Below are 15,722 nucleotides of genomic sequence, written 5' to 3' on the forward strand. Positions count from 1 at the left end.
ATTCCAGGCACTACAAATTTATAGAATTCACTACTTTCATTTGTACTATAAAGAACTCTCTGCATTGTGCTACTGCCAGCCGCCTGCTACATGAGCCTCATTAGTGGCACGGCCCTGCAAGTCCTAAACACAAATTGCAATTATACTGTGCTCAGAATCAGCTGTGGTTTCAGTAAAGGAGACTGTCTGTATGTACAATGTATGCTAAGGAGTGAACCAGTCACTCTGGCTGCTGTAAAGTTTCCCCCACTGACAATTTGTGAGGTAAAAATAACCTTCCTAAGCAGAGTTAAGGTTGGGAGTTTGCCTTTTGTGTCGGTCTGAGCTCAGGGGCCAATGGTACTGTATGTATCTGACACATGGGAATTTCTCACATATCTGCCCTCTGCTATGACCTTCAGCTACACAATAAAAAGAGGCTACAGTGTATCTCACTTGAAGCCTCTCGGTCCTGTAGCCAAGGTTGGTAGCAATGTGCTTGTCTGTGTGAAAAGTACTAACTCACTCCATAACCAGCCTTCACTGTCTCACATTGAGAAATCTGTAATACTACACTTGTCTAACAAGGGACTAGTCTGTTCTGTGTTACATTGTGTGTCAGTGTGAGGGCTGTGCCATACGCCAAGAAATCACCCTGGTTATTTATCCAATATCCTGCCTATGAATCAAACTGGTTTTGGTTTTCTAATGTATTATCTGGTAAGAATTCTAGACTATTTCATCTTCTATTGTGTCTGAATAAGGCTTTTTCTTGTTAGCCGTTCTGCAGTAATACTGTTTATTACCGCAGTTTGACATTAATTACATTTTAAAATGTTTGTTCCAGTTTTAAGTTTGAACTTTTGGATATGTCTTGTTGCATTCTATAAAAGTATTTGCATTACTTATCCCATCATTTCTATTTTATATTCCCACTCCTTGTACAAAGTGTATGGATACCTAGTACAGTCTTTATTATTTGTCATTATTGCTAGATATGTCTTATATGCATAAATCCCGCCTGTTGTACGTGTGCCCCTTGTATAGATTTGTTTCTACATCTATCAATATCACTGCTGTACTCCTAGTGAGTTATATTATGCAAAGCTTACTTTTCTGATAGTCTGTCATTTTTGAATAACGCTTTATGCTTATTGAATTTCATTGCAGAACATTAATATAATTAATATGGTAATTCTGATGATAAAGTGTCACAAATTGCTAAATTATGTGTGAGTGAGTGACGTGTATGGCATTTTATGTTTTGGTCATCAAAGAATATGGCTAAAGTATGCCCTTTATTTAAAGTAAATAGGCTTAAGTTGTGTGTCTTATTATTAAGGTGGCCATACACACGCAGATTTATCTTCAGATCTGGCTGGTTGGAACAAAAACATGGTTATGGATGAGCGCAAATGACAGTTGACCATTTGCTTGGAAATGCTGGAAAACTGACAAACTGTCACTCATCCATAACCATGTTTTTGTTCCAACCAGCCAGATCTGAAGATAAATCTTACTAGTGTATGGGAACTTTTAAACTACAATCTTATGCAATATAATTGAATAAACATGTTAACGAAGTGTATTTGTGATATAAATAAAATGTAGACCATCAAATATTCCATAATATGGAAAAGTAGGGGGAGATTTATCAAAGCTTGGTGAACAATACATTACAAATCAATCATCTTCTGCCATTTTTCAAACACAGCCTGGAAACTGTCTGGATCTGATTGGTTTGTACTTTATCTCTAAGTTTTAATAAACCTACCTTTGAAGGGTAGATATGCTAATTACTAACTCTTTGAGAGTGATGAAGAGGCGAGAGATAATGTACCAGGCAAACAGCTTCTACCTAACATTTACAGGCTGTGTTGAAAAATTGATAGCTGATTGGTTGGTACTTTATCTCTCCAGTGCTACTGCCCCTTAAAATTGTTTTCTAATGGACAAGTTTGTTTCATTGGGCTAAATGTATTTAGCATTAACAAGGTAAAGTTATAAAGAGTGGTAAAGTACCAGCCAATCTGTTCCTAATTGTCACTTCTCAAATACAGCCTGTAACATGACAGTTATGAGCTGATTGTCTGGTACTTTATCACTCTCCACTTTATCATTTTTTAAGGCGTAATACATTTTGCCCATTCTTCATTAGGACTACTCTTTGGTTGATTTGTTAATGATTGCAAAGGATATATGTAACAAACTTATGGTGCCCAAACACGGTGAGATGTGTGCTAGGTGCCATCTGAGCTAAATGTGTGCTATGCAATAACACACTTAATACACTGTGCTCTTTGACTACATAAGATTTGGACTTGACTACAATATGTAATTTAAATATGTAAAGTAAATATGTAAAGTACAAATTGTATGCGATTCCCTCCACAGGGTGCACTTTGAACTAAAAACAATGTAGTACAAAAATACCTGCCTGCACATACTATTTTGCCTTGCGATATGGACTACATGGGAGCACACATCACAACGCCAGGCAAAATAAACACAATGCAATTTAAACTAAAAAGTTCAAATCGCATGCGAGAATCACACCATGTGTGGGCACCTTTAGGCTACAAGTATTGGTATTAATTCATTAGTCTTTGCTATAAACATGATAATATATATTTACAATTGTCTACGCTTTCATATGTCATTCTCCTAATACATTTATAGAAAATAATGTTACAAGGGAGATGTGATATATCTCTGAATTATGTGATAAAGTAAGACTTGTTTACATGTAGCTGCAATGCCTACATATAAATGTCATATACTAAATATACAATATACTAAATATAATCTCAGTGGCTGTTTTGCATGAAGCACAAATTCTCCGATGCACTTGAGCTTTTCTTAGAAAGCCACATGGGTAGAATACAGATCCATCCAACACGGCAAAACTCACAACCAAGGGGGTTTGTCAAGTAAGCAAGGTTTACTTTCCTCCACAATATTTTACAAAATGCATTAAGGACAAATTTAAATGTATTTTTTACTTAATATGTAAGTAGGGAATGAGTGTGTGATTAAAAACTCCAGTCAGAGACGAATGACTGCAACTGTTTGGCCTATGTTGTACAGTATTGTATATAATTAGGATGGGGGTACATCAGCACCTGTTATGTAAAAAGCACAGCTTACATTGTATGTCTCTCGCACAAAAAGGACGAGGTCAGGGCTCACGTTGTAGTGGACATAAACAATGAGTTTAACCTTAGTCCATTGCTTAGTTTGCCTGCCTAGAGTAGGATTATGTTACACAGCAGGGACATGTCAAGAAGCTGAGGTCATGGACGTGTCTTAAGTTCTCATACACACTGACTTTGAAAAACGTCTGTGACAATGGAAGTTAAAACCTTATACTTTGTCCTCATTTTTAAAAGAATGTTCAAAGTGAATTCTTTAAGTCTTTCTGTTGTATAGTGTACTGTGTTCCTAACCTACATTCCAATTATACTGTATTGAACGATAAGGACAATTTAGCCCAATTTTGGATTATCTCCAATAAGGCTTGTGTACTTGGGTTTTAAGAACATGATCCTCCATGTCACACACAAAATGGCTGCCATCATAAACATTTCTATAATGAACCTTTTCTGGCCTCAAACTGCTATAAAATAAAATCGGAAGTCTGATAAAAAGGTCAGTATAAAGATTTGGATATTTATTGTAAATTTGGACTTTATATACATAATGCTTTTGTCTCTTCGTTATGAGATGATGGATATTTTATTTTAGTTTTATTATTATTATTGATAACATGGAGTTAGGTTTTAGATTTATAGTACAAAAAAAAAAAAAAAAACGTTTTGCTCATGTAGGATGTTTTAGTGCTTACAGTGCTCTATAATTCCATTCTGTGTTATAAAATACACATTTCACATAATGAAATGTTATTCAAACTCTGCCAGAACAGTGAAGATTTTAAGTATATTAATGCTTCAGTCCAGATGTTTAAATCAAATCGGCCAAGTTACTAATTAAGTCAATTTAGTGCTAGAAAAATGAAGATCAGTTTATTGTGCTCTGTGGTGAGCAGACAGCACAACATTCATTACGGTAGTTCTGCCCTAAACAATTCTGGTCAAATGCAGAATGATGCAAATATTCTGTGGAGCAGATCTAAAAATCCCTCATCTCAGGGAGGTAGGTTCTAGTTCTGCTTACCCTTTGGGTAGCTTTTGAATCTTTTTCTTGGAGTCCTCCAACAGTACAAGGCAATCATCTCCTAACACAGGATACTGTGTAAAAATCACTGATTTCTAGATTTTCACACAACTGAAGTTGTAATTCACAACATTCACCTTTTTGGGGATTTTCTTTTCAGGGGTGAAGAAGACAGAGGGGATTCCTGTTTCTGTTGCCTTTCCTGTCCCCAGTCATCATCCATTATGACGTCCCTCTCGGATATGTCCGAGTTCGGTGAGGCCGCTGACTATTTGCGGAAGAGTGTCAATGAACTCATGAAGTTACAAACCATCCCGTTTGATGGTAAGTGTCCACAACCAATTAACATTAGTCTCCTGAGAAGGCTGCCTTGGTGATGTCATATGTGTGAGTCACATCCTTTGTTTGTTTTAACTGCACTATTCCAGACTATTAAAGTTCATGTGTTACCGAAGTACTAGGCATCAGTAATGTAACAATATTTAAATGTAATGCCTCTTAAATAGTCACATGATAGGACAAATAGTTCTCCTCAGGCCTATATACTATAAGATATATAGGGGGAAATTTACTAAGATGGGAATTAGACTTCACATGGGATGTTGCTATGGGCAACCAATCAGATATATCTACTATCTTCTAGATGGTGCTAAATAAATAAGAAGTAGATTCTGATTGGTTGCCCATAGCAACATCACATGTGAAGTCTTATTCACATCTTAGTATTTTCACCCATAGCATTTCACAAGTAGGTATTTCCTGAACTTTATTCTGTGCTGAGCTTCCATTTTATTCCACCACGATTAGAAAAGAGTAGGCATGATTCAGTAGATAGCGGAGTGGCACTGTGGCAGGCAGTAACAGTGGGCATGACTGGACAGTAGGCTGCACAGTTATTTATTCAGGACATATTCAGTTACACTAATAAACACATTCTGTAGTACTCTGCAATGCAGCACTCCAGTAATTCTGTTACCTAATGTGCAGCATGGGTCTGGCTGCAGGTGGATACCCTGGATATTTGGAATGCAATTGCAGACTGTGCCTGCCCCATACCATCAGTGTGAATGCTGTTCTCCTTGTATAGGATGCAAGTGCAGCAGTGGTGACTGCAGCAGCCTCCTTGGACTCAATGGGCAGGATAAAGAGGCTACTGTCACTGGGAGGTTGGATGGTGGGGGCTGGATTTAACACCAGCATACTGTACCATTGAAAAAAAATTCCTCTTACAGCACATAATAAGTGAGATCTTATAAAGGTCTTTGTTTTTGTATGTTCTAGGAAAGAAAAAGGGTTGGATTCCAGATGAAAAAGAAGCCTACATTGAGGTTGAAATAAAGGAATCCTCTGGTGGTAAAATCACAGTGGAAACAAAAGACAAAAGGGTGAATACCTATGTTCTTCAATAAGCCCTAACAGTGTTTTTATGTTTTCGTTCTATATGGCTACCCCATCATCTTTCTACTTAAGGTGAATAGGAAAGAGGCACTCGGACTATATCCATTGGTTACGATCAAAGGAGGCTCCACAGATGAGAGCAGGAGCACAGTTCAAAATTCTAATAACTGCCACATCCACTGCCACCAAATGCTATTCCAAACTGACACAGTGGGTTTGGCTCCCTTATTCGATTTTTTTTTACTATGCTGCAGACCCACCTCTGGAGCAGCCACTGGTTTTGACAAGAACAAACCTAATAGAACTGCCTGAAAACTATGGCTGCTTGTGTTTCCAAAAATTCCAATCACTTGATCTCATTTTACATCAGTAATCTATTAGTCCAGCTTCTAAATTATAGTCTGAATATGCGAATTGGCCCCTGTAACAGATTTCCTTCTTCTCCTTCCTCTGCACATTCTAAAATACTCCTAATATCTCAAGTTGATATCAACGTTATTAAAGAATATTAATAGTTAAATACTTATATGCCTGGCAAATTAGTAAATAGCATCAGGAATAATGATCATATGGTCTACTGAACTGGTGTGCCTCGTTCCAGAATTTTAAATGTTTTAGATTTTAGAAAACAGTGATAGGATAAATAGATTCTTCCAAGCTTGTGTCTATTACAGCACCGTAACAGCATGGTTCATGATATCTGGGTTTGATGTTTATATTGATATCATGAGATGCCAAGCTGCACATACTGTATAAATTACTTTTCAATATGAGGCAACTACCTCCTTTAGCAGGTGGTCCCTCTCTCTAACACCATCATTCCCATCTGTTTGCACGCCGCTTGGGAAGGGAACATTCAAGAGGTGGAAAGTCTTTTGTTTATATGTTTTTATAGGTAGAGCCTTGCAAGCTGTGTTAAAGTTGTGCATAATACAAATCACACAGTTATATTTATCCTGTGGACAGTTTTCAACCCATAATCTGCTGCAAATATATATATATATATATATATATATATATATATATATATATATATATATATGTATGTATTTATTATTATATATATTTTTATTTTTTTATTTTTAATGTAACTGCCTACCTGTCGTGCAAAGGTTTGCGGTAACTCACAATTGTATATAAATGCATAGAGTATGGGTATTTTTAGAGCAAACATATCTGGACAGAAAATAAAAATTAATTACAAGTTCAATATACTTGTTTTTCCTTTGTCTTTGTAAGTGCAACATAGCTCCAGATGTAATTGGAATACAGTGTGCCACAGTATGCTTATCTAATGTTGCACACGTTTTTGTTCAGACTCTTACTGTGAAGGAAGATGATGTTCAGCAGATGAATCCCCCAAAATTTGACATGATTGAAGACATGGCGATGTTAACCCACTTGAATGAGGCATCTGTCCTTTCCAACCTGAGACGCCGCTACGCCAATTGGATGATCTATGTAAGAGACTGATAGGGTTCCAGGTTCTCCGTCTACATACCTTCAATATATTTAATACACTCATGTACTTCTTGAATGTAAATGAAATCAATATTTCATTTAATAGTAAAATATTAGTATTTGATTGAATTTTGTGGTGTGAATCAAAATTTCTATGAATGCAGCCTATCAATTTAGAGTTCAAAAATAACTATGCTTAGTCAAGGATATCTATCCTGTGGTCACCAGACTGGCACAGTATATATATTTTTTTATTTATTATTAAAGAATAGGTGTGTGCCATTCTCCTGATACCTGGGTAGGGGAATCGACAAAATCCAATTTGTTGGAATATCTCTGTTAGCTGATTATGACCCAAAAATGATCAAAAGTATTGAGGCTGAGTATAATGTCATTGCTGATCCCCCCCCCCCCCCTAAAAAATCTAATCATTAGAGTCCCCTGAATCGGTAATCAGATCAATTAATTGGATCGGAATCAGGGAACAGAGGCTTAGGGAGGGTGGAGTGGGCGGCACTGGCGGAGCACGAGCTCCGGGTGCCGAGACATCAAAGGGTGCCTGAGCCGTGCAGCCTTCTCCCCCCTCCGCTCCCTGCTCTGCCCGGCTTCGTTCAGCAGCCTTGTCCGACTTAAGTCTGCCGCTGGACCACTAGCCAATAGACGCTTGCGGTCCAGGAGCCAATAAGAAGCAGGATTGATGGCTGCTGGACCGCAATCCAGTGGGAGACGTAAGTGAAAATAGCTGTGGACAGGGGGAGCTGCTCACCTGGGCAGAGCAGGTGGCGAGCGGGCAGATGGGGAGGGGACGAGGGAGTCATGGCAATGAGCAAGATTAGTCCCCCTTGGCAATGAGCAAGATTAGTCCCCCTTGGCAATGAGCAAGATTAGACCCCCTTGGCAACCAGCTAGATTAGTCCCCCTTGGCAACGAGCAAGATTAGTCCCCCTTGGCAACGAGCAAGATTAGTCCCCCTTGGCAATGAGCAATTTCAGTCCCCCTTGGCAATGAGCAAGATTAGTCCCGCCTTGGCAATGAGCAATATTAGTCCCCCTTGGCAACGAGCAAGATTAGTCCCGTCTTGGCAACGAGCAATATTAGTCCCCCTTGGTAACGAGCAATTTTAGTCCCCCTTGGCAACGAGCAATTTTAGTCCCCCTTGGCAACGAGCAATTTTAGTCCCCCTTGGCAATGAGCAATTTCAGTGTCCCTCGGCATTGATCATGAAGCCCCTGGCATCGAGCATGAAGTTCCTAGCAATGAGCATGTAGGTAAGTAGCACTTATGTGTCAGATGTTTAATGGGCATTACAGTTTGTTATATATTATGTAATGGTCATTACGGTTTGTCATATAGTATGTAATGGAAATCATGGGTGGCCTTATGTGTAATTGATATTACAGCATGTGGCTTTATGTGTAATGGGTATTACAAAGTTTGCTAAAATGTGCAATGGGCATTACGGTGTGTGGTGTAATGTTAGGTCGTGCCCCCTTTTTCGCTGCGTAAGAGCCCCGCCTACTACAAATCGGGGGGGGGGGGGGGCGGGGCGCGAAACATGCCCTTGCTCCGGGCACCATGGCACCTAGCTACACCACTGTCAGGGAATCGCCCATCATCTAATCAAATTGATAAAAAAAATCTAGTTATATATTTTGAGCACTGCTGCTGCACAGTTTAAGTCCTGAGGTCCTTCTCTTTTCAGACCTACTCAGGGCTATTCTGCGTGACTGTGAATCCATACAAATGGCTTCCTGTGTATACTTCCACTGTTGTAGCTGCTTACAGAGGCAAGAGGCGCTCGGAGGCTCCACCGCATATCTACTCCATTGCTGATAATGCATACAATGACATGGTGCGAAGTAAGTGTCCAGGCTGTATGGCAGAAGGGCCTAAGTTTTCATTTTCCAAGCGAGGATTACATCAGTATGTCTAGATATAGTCAAGAATGTAGCCTAGTAATTCACTATGAACCAGTGAGAATTTTGTATCCCAGACATATGCAATATAATTAAGATACAAATGGGCTGATTATACTTTCAGTAGTGACAAGTTCAAGCTATCATTTTCCATTTTACAAATACAATTTATAAAAAAGACCAAACCCTACATTGTCTCATCCACTTTAGCAAGCATTTAGAACCCAATATTAGCATGTAGAAATTATTATTCTCATTTGAGCGATCAGGTAATTCAGTCTGAACAATGCACAATTGGTGTAATTGGAAATTAAATCTATCTTTATAGCAAGTAAATTTCCAGTGGTCAATGCCTGTGTATTGCATCTGCCTCTCTCAGCAGCTTGTTCAATTCTGTTGAGCAGTTCATAAAAGTATTTCATATTGCACTAAAATACATGGTTTTAATTGATAAAAATCATGTAATAATATTTGGCAGTACACCAGTAATTAGCTATACAAATAATTAAATAAATCAGACAGTACCTGTTCCATATGCATTGACACAGCTGAACTTGTTTTAAATACAAAAAAATTCTCATTTCAGATCGTGAAAACCAATCAATGCTTATCACGTAAGTATTTTTTCTAAACAATATAGATGTAGTAAACATTGTGGACAGAAATGTATTCGTAAATCCATGTGACTAATAACATTAAGAGCTCCCATGGGCGTTCTCCTACATATCAAAATGCACAAAATATGTTTTGTTTAGAAACTTATTTAAAAGCAAACCATATACACATACAAAACAATAGAGTTTTAAGTAAATTCAATAAGATAAAATCATTTTAACGTTCTACATATTTCTGTAATATATAATTCTGGAGAACTTCATCATGTCAGAACTACATTTTTTATTATATTTATAAAATGAGCTTTGGTTAGTTCTAATTCAACTATCTTTATGGTGGATTGATTTCTGTATTGAGCCATCAATCAAACTAAACATTTCTTATTTCAGACAAAGGCTCAGGGTGACACTCACATATATATATTTGCCTGATAACAATAGCTAAATTAAGAAATCCACCACCAAGCACCATTCACTTGTCAGGGCTGCACTATTACCTAATTAGGTAACCCAGAGTGCTGGTATGAAATGCCTGGCTGTTCTCCTGCAGAAATCCCACTATCATTGTGTATACCCTTTGTTATCTTGGACTATAATATCAGCTGGGCTATTTTTAGCAAATGTGTCACTTAACAATTGCTTACTGAAGATACAGAGCATTATGGTTTATCAGCATTGTCCGCCACAGGAACTCTACACTCACATCATTTTTAATACTAGCCCTTTGTCACACACGTTAATATAAAGGAATGTGAGATGGGGCTCGGATTTTTCTTCTAGTACTTTTAGATATATTTTTATACTTCAGTTACAAAAGCAAGAGGTCTGATTCAGACCTGATCGCTCATCTGCAAACGTGCAGATTACTACAAGTGGTTAGCCACAGCCCAGAGTTAAACCTGTCCTGTGTAATTTCACAATCCAGCATCCTGATGCACATCCATATGCGATTCACCATTGAATGATATTTCCAGTCTGTACAAATGTGAGTAAGTGTGACCCTTCCACAACTCTGCGACAGACACAGGCTGATAGAGGCCACCCTTATATCACACACCCTCCCTTAAAACACCTGGCCACACCTGTGTTCTTTTTGGACATTCCCAGAAAACATCCGGTTACCACCCCCCCCCCCCCCCCCCCCCAAGCCCTGACTTCCTGTCTATCGAATTGTGAGGGGATTGTGTTGAGATATTTTTGCTATTTCTGTCACTATTTGAGCTTGTGCATGCAAGCTATAATCTGTACGCATGTGCAGTTATTCCATAATCAAACGGATGATGAATTTGCACAACAGCAATCAACCATCTAGTTCTGTCCTAATTTTCCATGCACATAAAAGATCAACCTTCCAAAAGGAACTAATGTCTAGAGAAGGATACCCAAGTAGCACTAGTAACTGTAATCCGTTATAAAGGTAGTTTCATTATATCCAACTTGCAAATTGCCAAAACAAATTATTTTCTACTAAACCAAATCATAAAATGGAGTCAACAGATATAAGATGCAGTCCACTTTTTTTAAGCAGATCATGGACCTTATTTTGGTCCACACACAGCACAACGAACGGAACAGCAAACTAGCAGTTCGCCTTGCCCACTTGCACCCAGTGTATGTGCAGAAGTAAAACAGCTCCCCCATGCAAACACGCGGGGGGGCAAACAGATCCAAATAAGGCCCCATATCTGAAACAGGTGTGAAGTAGCTAGTCCCTGGTTGATTTTAATAAAAAAAAAATAGATATTAGGAGATTAAAAATGGATTTTACTGAACCTAAAAGGGAACAGTTTGTGAAAATGTAGGACTACAGAAGCATGATTTTGTAAATGTATTGTTTGTGGCATTTTAGTGGGTAAAAAACCTGCTCAGGGAGTGCTTCACACTGATTATAATGCACTTCACACTGTGGAGCCAAAAACAACTATTAACTGCACACACATTCCAGACTCTAAACATATTTCCCAATAATTGTTCTGTCTCTTCTGCTTCATTTTATTTTGAGTTTATTCTACATATTAATGAATAATATGATGGATGAATGAGTAATGTTTTCTTTCCTCTGTAATGTAATTATCATCAATTGATCTTTAGCACCCAACTACTTTTCAAGCCAAGAATTCCTTACTGGCAAAAAATGTCTAAATAGGCCACATTTATGTTAAAGATCAAGCCCAATGTAATGTTTACTATAGCTATCACTTTAACTTTGTTTCATTTCTCTTCCTTTGTTTATCACTTCCCATCTTTCTGTTACTCCAAGTGGAGAATCTGGTGCAGGCAAAACTGTTAACACAAAACGTGTAATTCAGTACTTTGCCATTGTGGCGGCTCTTGGGGAAGGGTTCGGGAAGAAGAGCGTAAGAATGAGCTTTTGGCAACCTTTCCCTTGCCGTGATTCTTCTTTTTCCCCTTCTTTTTTTTGTATTTTGGCTTTTATACATTCTTTCTTTTAAATTGCTTTGTTACCTTTTTCCATTTTCCTTTCCCTGTAACAATAATTTGGTATTTGGCTATCAATATAGCTATTGATTAGGTTATCTTTCCATAAGCAGAGAGGATTTAAGTGAAATCCAATACAAAGTTATAAAAAAAAAAAAACTTAGTTGAGCCAATATTTATATGAAACCTTCCAAATTCTTATACAGTATGTTGCTGATAGAGGGCATGAATGGAAGAATTGGCAACAAGCCTTATTGTAAAAATATAATTGGCAGGGCTGAGATCAGTAACTAGATAGTTTATACACATCCAAACATGTATAGAACCAAATTGTAAGCCATTTTGTTTTAATTCAACCTATAGAAATTGTAATGAGTTAGGACTAGCTTTCTATATTTGCATACTATTTATAGTCACTTGAAGTCTGTAGACTCCAATTTTATTTTAATAATCATATATCAGAAAAAATAATAAATATGGCCCAATTTTTTTTTCTAAGCCTGAAGAATATTTATTCTTATCCTTTGATTCCCTTTTAATTCCATGTTAAAATACTAGTCTTCTCTTTTCTTATTTCCACTAAAACTGTTTTTATAATATTTTTTTCAGCAATTGCTTTCCTTACATCTCATTTCAAATATTCTTATCAGCTGTGATTTTGCAAATCCCAATTCCTTCCATTTTTAATGCCCATCTGCTTATTTTCTTGAATCATCTTGGATTAACGGTTTTCATGTTTTACCTAATTTTCTTTTCAATCTTCAATCTTTCTTCTTCTTCTTCCGGCAAATAAATTATGGCTTCGCTCTATCCATTACATTTTTTGGTCCTGCTTTACCTCCTCTATATATTTTTTTTTTTTTTTTTGCTTTTTGCTTCTTTACAAACTTGAATGGCGCATCAATCCATGAGTTTTATCTTCTCTTACTTGTGGCAGCTTTTTTTTTTTTTTTAAATGGCTTGATTTTAACTTTGTGAAGTCGTTTCTCTTTAGTATCTGCATAAACTACCACTTTATATGGGTTGATGTTATTTGTAATATTTAGCATGTGTATGTCAGATAAAAGCTCATTGTTTTCTCCTCCTTTTTTTTTAGTATTCTCCAGCCACTAAAACCGGGGTAAGTATATGTTTGTAGGAATGCATGGTAATAGTCACAGTTCCCTACTTAAGGCTAGCTTTTAGACATTTCAGTGTTTTACCCTCACATATTTATAATTATTAGTAATTATTCAGGGGATAAACCCTTTCATCAAGACCTATATATATTGTGTGATATACAAGAATTAGCTGGATAGACATGGTGTAGTTTATTTACACATCTACCTGTTATGTTTTTCCAGGGCACCCTTGAAGACCAAATCATTGAAGCTAACCCAGCAATGGAATCTTTTGGCAACGCCAAGACACTGAGAAATGATAATTCCTCCCGCTTTGTAAGTGTTAAACTTTATTTAAAATAGCTGTGAGAAGAGGCATATGTAAAGTACAGGAGGCACAATGTTTTACTGCAGTATATCTGCATTGATGGCATTTTTTGGCACTTATACGATAGTTGTGTTTTATTATTATGTGGGGATGGAAAGGGTGGAGTTCATGGATGGAGAAGAAAATGGTAGGAACCAGTAGGAGCTCCAGAGATGGGGCTGCAGCACAGTTCAAATTTCAAATAGGGAAACCACACCAACTGCCATTCCAAACTGGCTCACTGGCAGTGGGTTTGGCTCTCCTATTGTAATGTTGAACTGTGCTGCAGCCCCTCCTCTGGAGCCACCACTAGTAGGAATTAAAGGTTAAAATGAATTGGTGTCATAATTTAGCTTGCAGCCAATTAGTAAGTTGGAGTGAAAGGAGCCCTAGGAGGATTCAGGTGTAATGTGAGTGAGGGGCATTTTGAGAAAGCCAGGGTGTTTGTATTAATTGTGTATTCATGATTCTGGGGAGAAGTAAGATAATTATGGCATTAATTAAAGAACTAAGGATCATATTTAGACAAATATTTGTTTATATTTATGCAGGTGGGATGTACTTTTAGTTTTCTATGCATTCAATGAGCATGCATGGAAAGGGGTCAGTCAGTCTTTTCTCATAGTTAAGGTTTTAGTTACAGCTAGGATTCTAAGTGTAATAGATTTTGTTCAAGATCAAGGGATAACCCCACAACATCCTCAGATGCAACTTCCTCTCTACTGGGGTTTAATGTAATAGGGTGCGAGTTTATGCGAGAATGGTAATATTTTTAAAGCTCCCATCATTTGCCTTGTAAATAATTGTTGCATTAAAAAAAAAATATATATATATATATATATATATATATATATATATATATTATTCTCAAGTTGTTATTGATTTCTTGTAGTAATTTATATAATTAACGCTGTTTCCATTTGCTACTTTAGTTGTGTATTTATTGTGGAAGACTGACACCCTCTCCTTAAAAGGCTGCTTTAATTTTAATTATATAATTTTATATAAAGTATATATAAAATTATACAATAAATATTATATTAACAACACCTATACAATAATAATTAGCTTGAATAATAAAAAGATAATGCAAATTTATCATGTTCTGTTTTCCTACTCTCACTATTGTTCCTGAATTATATGTGAATTGTATGTGCAGTTTGCATTGTTATTTTTTTTTTTTATCATGCTGTTTTGTTTTCTCAAGATACAGCTGTGAATAATGCTCTAGTTAATGTAGCTTGAACATCAGCATGGACTGAATAGAATAATCTAGAACAAGAAACTCTACTAGCCATGTCTGTGCTTTGGGCACAAATTACTCCTTTTGTTTCCATAGGGGAAGTTTATTCGAATACATTTTGGACCAACTGGAAAATTGGCTTCTGCTGACATTGATATATGTAAGTAAATATGGAATCTTGTTGTGGATAGAGAGTGTGTTGATAAGAATATCTGCTCAGTTCTTAATAAGATTAACTTTCCAGGAGTCTGGTAGTTTAATTAATCTTTTAGAAAAAAAAAATCAATGTTTAAACAGAAGATTGCTTTGCAGCTGGTCTTGAGTCAATAGTTTTACCTATTGATTAAAATCTGTATTGCGGATAATGTTTAGTTGTACAGTGGTTAGCATTTCTAACACCCACACCCTGAACATTGGTTTTGATTACAACCAGGGACCATCACTGTGCAATTTGCTGAGTGTGTTTCCATTGAGTTTTCTCCCACAATTTAAACTCCGACCTAGATGAATTGACTAGCTGCAGTATGATTTTCCATAAAGCTCTGCTGTATAAATAATTGATAATAAATTCTAACCTGTGAATAGAGAATACAGTCACATGATTGAACAGTTTGTTATAATACTCAAATACATTATTACTTGTATACTGTTTTAGACCTCCTGGAAAAATCAAGAGTGATTTTCCAGCAGCCCGGGGAGAGAAGTTACCATATTTATTATCAGATTCTGTCTGGGAAGAAGCCCGAACTGCAAGGTAAGACAAAAGCATTGTGTAACATGGGTTTGTTATCTTATTTATCAGCCACTGTCACTATAGAAGGGGCCTGGATAAAATCAAAAGAGCACTCCTCTTCATGACTTTAGTCGGATTGACTTACACAGGTTGAGTATCCCTTTTCCAAAATGTTCGGGACAACAAGCATGCTTACTTGGTCCCCCGGTGTCCAAGATGGCCTTCAGGATCTTCGTCAGTGGTCCCAGGGGTGCATTGCGCGAGTTTGCAGGTGCACCAGTGACGTCACCGACGCACCT

The 15,722-nt window shown here is 37.2% G+C and overlaps 1 protein-coding gene across 3 annotated transcripts in view; it reads left to right on the forward strand.

The window, feature by feature from the left end:
- Nucleotides 1-518: 518 nt before the first annotated feature.
- Nucleotides 519-15,722, forward strand: part of MYH7B (myosin heavy chain 7B) — a 41,964-nt gene continuing 26,760 nt past the window's right edge. For 2 of the 3 annotated variants that reach the window (XM_083147604.1, XM_083147603.1), the window contains exons 1-11: nucleotides 519-699; nucleotides 4,313-4,476; nucleotides 5,434-5,537; nucleotides 6,868-7,011; nucleotides 8,714-8,870; nucleotides 9,514-9,541; nucleotides 11,802-11,898; nucleotides 13,077-13,100; nucleotides 13,324-13,416; nucleotides 14,787-14,850; nucleotides 15,346-15,444. In XM_083147604.1, the coding sequence (XP_083003730.1) occupies nucleotides 4,377-4,476; nucleotides 5,434-5,537; nucleotides 6,868-7,011; nucleotides 8,714-8,870; nucleotides 9,514-9,541; nucleotides 11,802-11,898; nucleotides 13,077-13,100; nucleotides 13,324-13,416; nucleotides 14,787-14,850; nucleotides 15,346-15,444 (910 nt within the window). In that variant the 5' untranslated portion in view covers nucleotides 519-699; nucleotides 4,313-4,376. Of the gene's footprint in view, nucleotides 700-4,312; nucleotides 4,477-5,433; nucleotides 5,538-6,867; nucleotides 7,012-8,713; nucleotides 8,871-9,513; nucleotides 9,542-11,801; nucleotides 11,899-13,076; nucleotides 13,101-13,323; nucleotides 13,417-14,786; nucleotides 14,851-15,345; nucleotides 15,445-15,722 lie in introns of those variants that run through there. The other variant, XM_083147606.1, reaches the window with a different exon arrangement.

This window comes from Crinia signifera, chromosome 6, assembly GCF_055691185.1.
Source record: "Crinia signifera chromosome 6, ASM5569118v1, whole genome shotgun sequence".
Classification (NCBI taxonomy): Eukaryota; Metazoa; Chordata; class Amphibia; order Anura; family Myobatrachidae; genus Crinia; species Crinia signifera.